At 43.2% G+C, this 11580-nt stretch overlaps 1 protein-coding gene across 1 annotated transcript in view; it reads left to right on the top strand.

Annotated features, from left to right (window-relative positions):
* The first annotated feature begins 206 nt into the window (after positions 1-206).
* ZC2HC1A (zinc finger C2HC-type containing 1A) overlaps positions 207-11580 on the top strand; it is a 31550-nt gene continuing 20176 nt past the window's right edge. Inside the window, exon 1 of the mRNA XM_081919849.1 lies at positions 207-359. Within this exon, the coding sequence (XP_081775975.1) occupies positions 344-359 (16 nt within the window). The 5' untranslated portion in view covers positions 207-343. The remainder of the gene's footprint in view (positions 360-11580) is intronic.

Raw genomic sequence — 11580 nt, 5'->3', positions numbered from 1 at the left:
AGAGAGAGAGAGAGAGAGAGAGAGACGCCTCAGGCTACCGAAAAACGTTGAGAAATAATCGTGGCGGGAGGTCGCCGCCCAAACGCCCACGGGCTGGACCGTGCTGTGAAAATCACACCCGGGCGACCTTGGAGGAAAACCCGAGCGCGTCCCGGGCGTCTCCAAAGGCGGCCCATCCCATGCGCACTGCGCGCGCCGCGCCGCCCACCTCCCCACCCCTCCTTGCGCCGGGAAGCCAATGGGCGCGGGGGATGCTGGCGCCGGGGAGGCGGCCGGGTTGCTACAGCAGCGGCCACACTCGCGGCGGCGGCGGGGAGCTGGAGCTTGAAGGGGCGGCGGCGCCATGGAAGAGCTGGACGGTAAGGGAGGGATGCGAGGAGAAGGCCCGGGGAGGAGGCCTTCTCCGCTGAGGAAAAGGCTGCAGCCGCCGCGCCCCGCGCGCGCGAGAGAGAGAGGAGGGCCGAGCCTTTGTGTGTTTCTCCGGAGCTGGGAGGAAGGGAGGTGCCGGAGGGCGGCAAGAAATGGTGGCCTCCTCCGGGAAGGCGGCGGGAGAAGGTCCTTCGCCGACCCCCGAGAATGGGCCGGGAAGGTGGGCGCAAGCCGCCTGCGTAAAGCGCCTCCGCCTCGCCTTTCCCCCCTTGGCCATTTGGTGCGCTGCTGCTGCTGCTCCTCCCTCGCCCAGCCCTTCCTTTCCCTGTTTGCAGAACTCGTCGCCAAGGGGCAAGGCCAGTGCCAGATTTACGTAGAAGCTAAACAAGCTATAGTTTAGCCCCCCCCCCCAAAAAAAATTAAAGAACAAAACTGGGTGTACATTTCCAAAATAGAAGATAAAAAAGACATAAAATAAAACCTACATACAGCAACAGTGTTTTGTGTTGTGTGTGGACCTATTGGGTCTCCATAAATGACCATATAGCGTATATTCAACACAAAAAACAGCGGCAATTTGTTGACAAAGGACAGCTGGACATGTAAAGGGTCCCATTACCTTCAGTAGCTTAGGGCCTCATCAAACCTAAATCCGGTCCTGGGCAAGGTCTGCTCCTTAGACGGGGAGGAAGGCAGGGATGGGCTTGTTACTCAATGAAGCTAGGTTGACTTGAAGGGTCCAGTGGGTGGTTAGTCCCATGCAGGCCGCCTTTAGGTTCTCAGGGATTTGCTTGGCAGGCTGCTGAAGCCAATAACAACAACAACAACAACAACAGCCGCAACAACAGCAGTGCTCCCCCCCAAAATGTTTAAGGATACTGTCATTTTCCTACTCAGTTTGAAACACTGCCCCTCAGTGAGGCCAAACTTAGATTCACAAAACGTTTAGGGGTGTGCGTCCCCCCAGAAAAAAAAATCACTGAACAACAGTAATAATATAAAAGAGCGACAGCAACAATGACACTTCCTATCTAAAACTGACAAGTTTTAAGGTCCGAGCTTCTCAATGTTATCTTCCTTACTGCATAACTGTTTTTGTGAATCTTGTTTCTTTGAAGGTGGGAATGATGAGGTCTTTACATGCTTTTTTAAAAAAATCAGTGCAAGACAAGAGGGGGAGGGAAGGGTGCTTTCAGGAGCATTGGGAGGGATGCTTGTGGCATGGAACGCATCACATGGAGGATATTGGCACAGGAAACTTGAAAGAACCATTTTTAATGCAGGTATCTCCTCTAGCACCCGGTGAAAGTTTTCTATTTCTGTTGCAGCAGTGGGAAGTGCAAGAGGGGAAGCCGGGTGGGTGGAAAGATGATTTCAGTGCCATTTGTGCGGAAAGGCCTAAAACATTTTAGACTGGGAATGAGTCCTTTGCCGGCTTAGCATATCTCCCCCCGGTGAAGTAGTGTTTGGCTGAGTTCTCTTGGCATGCCCATGTTTTCTCATTCCTGAGCAATGACCTTGTATGGCCAGTTTTGGCTGTGCAATTCATTACTTTCCTAAGCCTTTAATATATCGTTTGTTTTAAAATGTTACATGTATAGTAGTTCCCTCCACTTAGCTTCTCAGCATTCTGGTCACATTTAGCCAACAATATACTCATTTATTTTTGCTGTGGACAGCTGACATGCTGAGGCTGATGACAGCATTCTTTTGGGCGGTTTGTCATCTGTTTTATTTATTTCACAATTCTAACAATTGCACTGAAGAAATGTTTTTCTGACATTTATAATCTTTCACACTTACATGCACTGTGGAAGAGGAGGTGATGTTTTACTAAGAAAAACATTCAGATAACTAGAACTAAACAATCTGACCTCAGTAAAGAATTGAAAATAGTAGCCCTTTAGGACAATTTCCCACTTGGACTGCACTCCTCTGCTTAAGGTAAAGGTAAAGGTACCCCTGCCCGTACAGGCCAGTCTTGACAGACTCTGGGGTTGTGCGCCCATCTCACTCAAGAGGCCAGGGGCCAGCGCTGTCCGGAGACACTTCCGGGTCACATGGCCAGTGTGACATCGCTGCTCTGGCGAGCCAGAGCTGCACACGGAAACGCCGTTTACCTTCCCGCTGGTAAGCGGTCCCTATTTATCTACTTGCACCCGGAGGTGCTTTCGAACTGCTAGGTTGGCAGGCGCTGGGACCGAGCAGCGGGAGCGCACCCCGCCGCAGGGATTCGAACCGCCGACCTTTCGATTGACAAGTCCTAGGCGCTGAGGCTTTAACCCACAGCGCCACCTGCGTCCCACACTCCTCTGCTTAAATCCCATTAAAACTGATGCTCACTGAAGGATTCTAGTTACAGTGGTACCTCGGGTTACATACACTTCAGGTTACAGACTTCACTAACCCAGAAATAGTGCTTCAGGTTAAGAACTTTGCTTCAGGATGAGAACAGAAATCGTGCTCCAGCGGTGCAGCTGCAGCAGCGGGAGGCCCCATTAGCTAAAGTGGTGCTTCAGGTTAAGAACAGTTTCAGGTTAAGAACGGACCTCCAGAACGAATTAAGTACTTAACCCTAGGTACCACTGTATTGTCTTGAAGCTACTTGCAGGAGCACTTCTGCATCTTAATGTCTGAAAACATGAGAAGAGGATTTTTGTATATGCCTACTTGTTAAAGACAAGATGTTCCAGAATTTTTGGCTTAATCAGGTCTTCATTTGACATTTAGGGTGTGTACACTGCTGCACGCAGGTTCCGCTTGCAAACATCCCATAGACATTTGGTTAGCCGATGGGAAGACAGAGTGCTGGGCTATATGGGTCTTTGGCCTGAACCAGCAGGTGATTCTTTTGTTCTTACAATTAAAAAACCAATATTCGTAGTAAGAATAGCTACATGGGAACAAGAACAAGAGAAGTAATTGAGGTAATCTGTGGTTCCTAGTTGAGAACCAACAAACCAGCCCTAGCAATAAAACATTAAGGGAGCCATCCTACTGCCAGATTCACCAAGGTGAGCAGGTTATGATCTAGTGCCTTATCTCCCTCATCCTTGGCTCAGCCAAACTAAGTCCTGAAAAAGAGATGCATGGCAAAGACAGGACCAGAGGGGTGGGGTCTGAATCCAAAACTCTCAGCTTGGTCATGTGACCTTGTAACCTGGCATAAATTAAGCTGGCAAAAAAGTACAGTGGTACCTCAGGTTACATACGCTTCAGGTTACAGACGCTTCAGGTTACAGACTCTGCTAACCCAGAAATATTACCTCAGGTTAAGAACTTAGCTTCAGGATGAGAACAGAAATCGTGCAGCAGCGGCGCAGCAGCAGCAGGAGGCGCCATTAGCTAAAGTGGTGCTTCAGGTTAAGAACAGTTTCAGGTTAAGAGCAGACCTCCAGAACGAATTGTTCTTAACCCGAGGTACCACTGTATAGTGTAACTCAAACACTATTTTAAAGACTTCTTTTCCCTCTGCCAGCAGCAACCCTGCGACTGAACAGAGTTTGGATCTGGTGTAACTTTACACAAGCTTAATTTACACTGGCTTCTCGTGTAGAGGATTGCTACCTAAGCCCAACACAACAGTACTAAAAGCTAATCAGATTACCATAGTTAAAACAGTTTAGATGTACAACTAAGGCAATAGTTGCAGACCTAACATGATAAAATCAAATAACTTAAGCCATGCAAATCACAGCACATTTTGTAGTAGCATAACTAATAGTCTCCTACATTACCTACTTTCACTCTAGTGGCCTCTATTGAGATTTAGGGGTGTGAAAGGGGGCAAAAGAGTGGCACAGCCTCTTCAGGGGCATTGAAACCAGGGCCTCTCTAGTGGGGGATAGTTTTCTCTTTCATGTGAAAGAATGAAGTACTGCTATTATTAGAAATTTTAGTTGTTTCACATATTCTAGGCATATGTGTACATACCCTTCAGAAAGGGAAATGTTTTGGCATTTTCAAAAAAAAAACCCTACATCTTTTCAGGGCTGTCGCTCAGCTAAAAAAAAATACTGTAGGTTAATTGTGAGTTTTCATCCTTTCAATTCTACTGAAATATAAAATTCAATAAAGCAATGATTCCAAATAAAAATACTTCCTTTCTTCTTTTTTTTTATTAAATTTGTCAGTTCTTTTATAATGCTCAGGAAACCCAAAGGGACTTACAATTGAGCAGACAGACAATAAACGTCACATAGATACATTAAAACCAAGAGGGAAAAAATACATTTTTTAAAATCCCATCTACTTTGAAAATGCCACAAATAGTTAAAAGCCAAAGGCCTGGTTATAGAGGGAAGTTTTTGCCTGGGGCCTAAAGGTAAATAATGATGGTGCCGGGTGAGCCTTCCGGGGGAGAATATTCTACAAATGGGGAGCAACCCTCTTCACCTCTCGTAGAGGGGGCACACAAAGGAGGGCCTCAGATGATTATCACAATCTGGATTGATTCATATGGGGAGATGTGGCCCTTCAAGTATTACACCCCTGAGCCTTTTAAGTCTTTATATGTAAAAACCAGAACTTTGAATTGGGCCCACAAACTAATGGGCAGCCAGTGAAAGTCAGACTCAGATTGGTATTATATGCTCAGGAAACCTCCCATCCATCTGGTCTAGGGAACCACCCACTATCTATGCCTCAGTCTAACCTCGATTGAGCTTCACTTTATTAGCTCTCCAGTCCATTACTGAGGCAAGAACGATCCAGCAGATCTACTCCTACACCTGCAGATGTAAAGGAGAAGTGTGCCATTAGCATAATGCTGACAAAGTACTCCAAAACTCAGTGGTTTCATGTATCACCCTCTAGAAACGACCATCCAAGTAGGACTGGAATCACTGCAAAGCAGTGCCGCCCCTCCTAACTCAGACAGCCACTCCAGAAGGTTAAGGTCATGGTTGAGGTCAAGGAGCATTAACAGGGGCACAATTCCCCTGTCATCCAACAGAGTCATACAGGGTGACCAAAGCAGTTTCTGGGTCAAAACCAGGCTTAAACCCCAATGGAAATGGATCTAGAAAATCAGTTTTCTCCCAAGAGTGCCTGGATCCGCTCTGTCATCTGGTCTTGGCTTTTAGGTGATGTATGCATCTTTTGCAGCAACACCACCTTCTTAACAAGAGACCTTTCCTCCAGCAGAGAGAGAGAGAGAGAGAGAGAGAGAGAGAGAGAGAGAGAGAGAGAGAGAGAAGCCTGATTATATTCGATGATTCCTGCCCCATGGCTAAGATGTATTATGTGTATATGTGTAAATCAGGGGAGTCGTCTTAATGAGTCAAAATACTCATGATTTAATGAAACACTGCATTCCTAGCTCTTTAAGAACGTTAATGTAAAACTTCAGTTTATTGCTGCCACAACCACATTGCTCAAGTTTAGCTAAGGGTGTTCCCTGACAGGGAGGCCATAAATAGTCCTTTGCTTCACATTGTCGATAAGCACATTTTTGTAGCAATATACTTTTAGTGTTTCTGTAATGGGTTGTTGCAGAAAACTGAGGATTGAAGTGTGCAGCTACAGTAAAGGGTTGCAGAGTTTCTGCTTTGCATTTAGAAAGTCCAAAATTCATTATCCAGGTAGGGGTGGGAATGTTTCCTCTTTGAAACCCCAAATAGTTGCTGCTAGTCAGTGCAAAGAGTTCTGAGCTGTATGGTCCAATGACCTGATTGAAGATAAGGCAGCTATGTTCCTAGTAGCTGTTGCAATAAAGTAAGTTATTGCAAGATTTACATGGAGCTGTATTGGAGAGGTGGCCATACTGATGTTAGCATTGTGGCTTCATTACAGGCTCCCAGAACGCTTTATTGCACTGATGTAAAGTGATGTGTTCACACTCCATTATTATCCTGGCCACCTATACTAGTCAGTTTTAAATACAGACCACACGCCATTATTATACAGAAAAGTGTCAGCAGCATGACTAACCGCCATACAGCTACTCAATGCATTTAAACACAGGTTAAGAGAAGGGCCTGAGAAAGGACAGGGGCAACACTTGGAAAGTAAAGCCACATGGTTCTGTCACACCAGAGCATTGGCTGCTACCCTGCAGTACAGTGGTACCTCGGGTTAAGTACTTAATTCGTTCCGGAGGTCCGTTCTTAACCTGAAGCACCACTTTAGCTAATGGGGCCTCCTGCTGCTGCCGGACCACCGCTGCACAATTTCTGTTCTCATCCTGAAGCAAATTTCTTAACCCAAGGTACTATTTCTGGGTTAGCAGAGTCTGTAACCTGAAGTATACATAACCTGAAGCGTATGTAACCCGAGGTACCACTGTAGTAGTAATAACACTACCCTGGCAGTAGATAATAAGACATCTAGCAGCAAATCCAACAAGTAATAGTTGGCAGTAGCACGCTACAAGGGGCATCATACAGGAGTTGTATCTCGGCAATCTTCTAGGAGTACAGCTCAGTATTCTGCATTGAGTTTCTCAAAGGCCCACCTTTTCTCTTTCTTGACTTGGTTGCTCATACTCATGATGATCTGTGCTGTAGTGATGCAATCTTAGGGGTTGAGCTTCTTTGCCAGAGTTATGCTGCTTAAAAAAATATCCAGACAACTAAAACACTCAAACCACACATGTGCTGGCTATTCAGCCAAAATGCGATGGGAAAGACTGGGACATGAGAAAAGGAGACCTGGTAACATTGGGCAAAATGGGATGGCGTGGACAGGAAGCAGGCGGCCCAGTAAGTGCTTTAAAAGACAAAGTACTTAATCTGTAGTGATGAATATAATTGTTCTGGTTGGTCTAGCGTTGACTGCTCTGACTGATGGAGCGTGGATCTTCTGCTTCATATTGTGCCCTAGAAAATTATTCACCAGTAGCTAATGTTAGAGAAGGGATTCTGCTATTCCTCATTCTTTCAGCCTTTATTGACCATTGTCTGCGAATCTAGGATTAGAGAACAGTCCTAAGTACTTTTCCTTAAAAAATTGATGCTGAAGTTTTCTGGGAATGAAATTATAATAGGCTATTTATGGAATGTGTCAAATTTCTTAGTTTTAAAAAAACTTGTGGGACTTGCCAGCTGGATAACACTTAGGTTGCAAACTCAAGCAGGGCCTCTTGATAACTAGAAATACAACTAATCTTAAAAAGATGGTAGCACAACAGAAGCAAATTTAATCCTGTTGAAGAAATGCAGGTAATTGGACTAGTGCTTTCTGCAGTAATCCGTTAAGCAGTTTTGCCATAGATCATTACTGTTTTAATGATTTATCTCATTTTATTTTTCTCCTTGCTACTCTGTAGGGTATTCATGCATGTTGAAATATAAAGCTTATCTTAATATGAGGTTTGTGCAGATTCTTGGTGTTGATTGTATAAAGAGATTATTAGGCATATTGCTTCAAACTTTTTTTTAAAAAAAATGCCAGTTCTTTAATATATGTCTATGTAGAATGGACTAATTAACCATGGAGAATTAAACACTGGGTGGTAAGGTCTTCTACAGTCATACCTAATGTTATGGATGCTTCAGGTTACGTATTTTCAGGCTGCGGACCATGGGAAACGCAGAAGTACCGGAACAAGTTCCTTCCGGGTTTCGCCGCATGCGCAGAAGTGCTAAATCATGCTATGTGCAGAAGCGCCAAATCACACAGACGCGGCGCTTCAGGATGTGAATGCTGCAGGTTGCAGACGTGCCTCCGTCACGGATTGTGTCTGCAACCTGAGGTTCCACTATATAGGTTTCCCCAGTGTCCCTCCCCCCTTTTATTTACATGAGTTTTCATTGGAGTAAGATGACTAAAACTGATTTATCAGGGTAGCTGATAAGTCATTGCAGTGTGTGAGAAAGCAAAAATAATATGAGGAATTTATGGCACAAAATGGTGATCAAACCAGGTTATACACAATATATTTTATGTTTTAAAATTAACAAAGCAACTTTCCATCAAGAACATGGTAGCCAATGGCCTCTAGGCATTGTTGGGTGGAATCTACACACATATAATATGTGTGTGGAATCTATATAAAAAATATATATGTGTGGAATCTACACAAATATAAAAAATGCTGTGAAAATGCTTTTTTTAAAAAAATTGAAAAATATATTGAATTTTCCTTGGCTTATCGCCATCCAGTGTCACATTTGTGTATTGCACTTTACAACACACTTAAAATGTTTTATTTGCGGCTGTATGGCTGAACTACAGTTCCCATGAGCCCTAACCATTGGCCATTCTGGGAGTGGTAATCCAAGAGCAGATGGAGGGTATCATGTGGTCCAGACTAGATGTCTCCACTTGATGCAACCAGGTGCAAAGAACAGGGCTTCTTCCGTGTGTTTTTTATCTATTCGGCTGTATTTGTGTTCTATTTAATTATAAATAAAATCCCCAAGCTCTATTTTTAATAATTCTGTAAAAGAAGAAATTGCAGTAAGTACAAATTGTTATTCAGGGGCAATAGAAAATGCATCTCTTTGCTCCAGTGTTCAAAACTCTAATTGTTCTAGGCGCATTTTGTGACTGGGAATTTCATTAGCACAAGCAGTTTCTGAGCTCTGGGCACAGTGCTGTGCCTAAGATTTCAGATTAAAACTGGAATGGAAGGAAAGGAGGACCTTTTTTCTGCTTCCCAGCTACTCTCTGAAGACTGGAGAAGAGACACCCTTAATAATACTTAGGGGGTTGGGCAGGGGAAGGACTAGAATATGTAAAAAATGAAAATAATATTTTAGCTGCAGTTCATTCATTTTCAGCTTTGTATTGACATTAAAAAAGCATGCCTAGACATTCCATTGTTGCGCCCATAACCTAGGTTTAAGGTGCCATTTAGCTCCTAGCTTTCATATCTCATTTGTTAACACTGGTTTCCTTAGTTGTGAAAGTTAAATAAAGATACATTCTGCATAACTATGAAAGTTACAATACCACTGTACTTCTTTTTTCTGTCTGGTTTTCCTTGCTATCTAGGTCACTACTGTACTTGTTATATGTCACAGTCGTTTAAGGATGCTATGGAATTGGCCTGGTTTTTTTAAAGTGACCATCTATTCAAAGCTTTCTCAGTTTCTGACCTTCAACTTTGCCTTCTAGTACATTACATCTCCAGTCTTTATTTATTTAAGATATTTTTACCTTGTCTTTTGAACTTATTTAGCATACAGCAACTACATTCAGAGCAAACTACACCAGGGAACACAGAACCACTAACCAGCGTTTTTCTGAAGTGTTGAATTGGAGTCCAATCCATATACTGTATTGTAATTGGTATGCATGCTTGACATATACATGAATACAGTGCTCCCCCCCCAAAAAAAAATGTTTAGGGGAACTCTCATTCCATCTGAGACTCAGGAAACACCATAACAGGAAATGAGGCCGCCATTGGGGTTAGCAGCAGAACTGACGACTCTCTGTGCTAGAGAAGATACGTAAAATTTTAATTTTTTTAGTTTCTTCTCTCATTAGATTCACAAAATGTTTTGGGGGTATGCGTACCCCTGTGTTCTCCCCCCCCCCCGAAAAAAATCACTGCAGGAATATATCTGAAAGGTATGTAAGGATGATAAATAAAGATGCAGGATTGAATGGCAATATAATATTTATCATGCATTCAAAACATTTTCCTTCATTATATACACAAAGGAAAGATGAGTTCTGATTAATTATCTTTTGGATTACTGATAGCTGAGTCAGGAAGTGTCAGCAGCATATTTGTTGAAAAACACTTCTGAGGTCAGTATGAGGAAGCCATCTTCCAAGTACTGATCTTTGAGTCATTCTTTGTATAATCTTTTCCAGGACTTCTTTGAGAGGTGAATTGCTTCATGTTCCAAAGACAAATATCAGAAAATGCCTTGAAGCTTGCATACATAATTAAATACCACTGATAGTTAGGGAATAGGGCCAGTGATATCTTTTCTTTCATTGATCTGGTATAGACTCACAAGAGCACGCAGTAGCAAGATTGCTGCCATTGATCCGCTACCCATGATAATCGGTTGAGCTGTTTGTAGACGCACTCTGTTACTGTTACACTGCTTCTGCAAGGCTAGGTGTTCTTCCATACCCGATACATCAGTCTTGTGCGTAGTTATTATCATTTTGTGTAAGTGATGGCACTTGAATAAATGTATCAGAATTATAATATAGGAAGTTATATGATGTGATAAATGGTGCTTTGCTATGTGAAGCAAAGGTGGATTAACAGTACTGGTGGTCCGCTGCTGTATGCAGATTGAATGTGAAGTCGAATTTCTTTGCTATTATATCTGATAATAAAGGCCTGTGAGACTTCCTGGTATGGCCAACCTGAGTCAAACCTAACCTCCACGCCCCCTTTTTCTTTGTTAAGTGTCTCAATGAAGGCTTACAGGATGTTGGATCTTATTGATTGTGTAATCCAGCTTTGTAAATAAACTCACAAAAGTTACTAGATGCAAATAATAATAATAATAATAATAATAATAATAATAATAATAAATAAATAAATAAATAAATAAATAAATAAAAATATTAGAGACTCCTGCAGCACCATGCTGTAATTCCATGCTGGGTGCAGAGTAGAGGGTTTCCCTCCTCTGAAGCCAGCTTTTACTTCTGTGCAGGGTGCAGAGGGAGGATGCATGCAGTTCCAGGTTGCTGTGCGTCCCAGGAAAGTGCTTAAATATAAAGTGTCATCAAGCTAACTTCAGCAGAGGATACTTTTTAAATAAAGAAGCTTATTCAAGCTTACAAAAGTTATTGTATGAAGTCAGTTTGTCTTAGCAGTTTAGGACATGGCCTTATACTGAGTCATACCATTAGTCCCTCTAAATAATAATAATAATAATAATAATCTTCATTGTCACTACACCACCTGTGTGCAGTGAAATTAAACAATCCCCCCCCCCATACACTCAGTCTTGTTCGCGCTCAGAAGTCAATTACACCACTCTTTTTTCCCATTCAGCAGCCCAACAGCCAACAGATAAAAACTGTTCTTTAACCTGTTGGTGAGGCTATCTCCTGCCCGAAGGTAGGAGATTAAAGAAGTGCTGGCCAGGGTGTGAGAGGTCCCTAAGAATTTTCCTCGCTCTCCTGAGCTCAGTATTATCTGCTACACTGACGGACAGCAACTCTCCAGGGTTTTAGACCATCTTGGCTGTGCGTCCTAGAAGACCTTGTCCCTGTCCTGGAGGCCTTTCCCCACGTGGTCTGGGAGGGCAGGGCCTTGACTGACTCCAGCTACAAAAGCTGAGTCTG

Source organism: Podarcis melisellensis (genome assembly GCF_964234715.1).
Source record: "Podarcis melisellensis genome assembly, chromosome: 7".
Classification (NCBI taxonomy): Eukaryota; Metazoa; Chordata; class Lepidosauria; order Squamata; family Lacertidae; genus Podarcis; species Podarcis melisellensis.
This window is presented reverse-complemented; position numbering and strand designations above follow the sequence as displayed.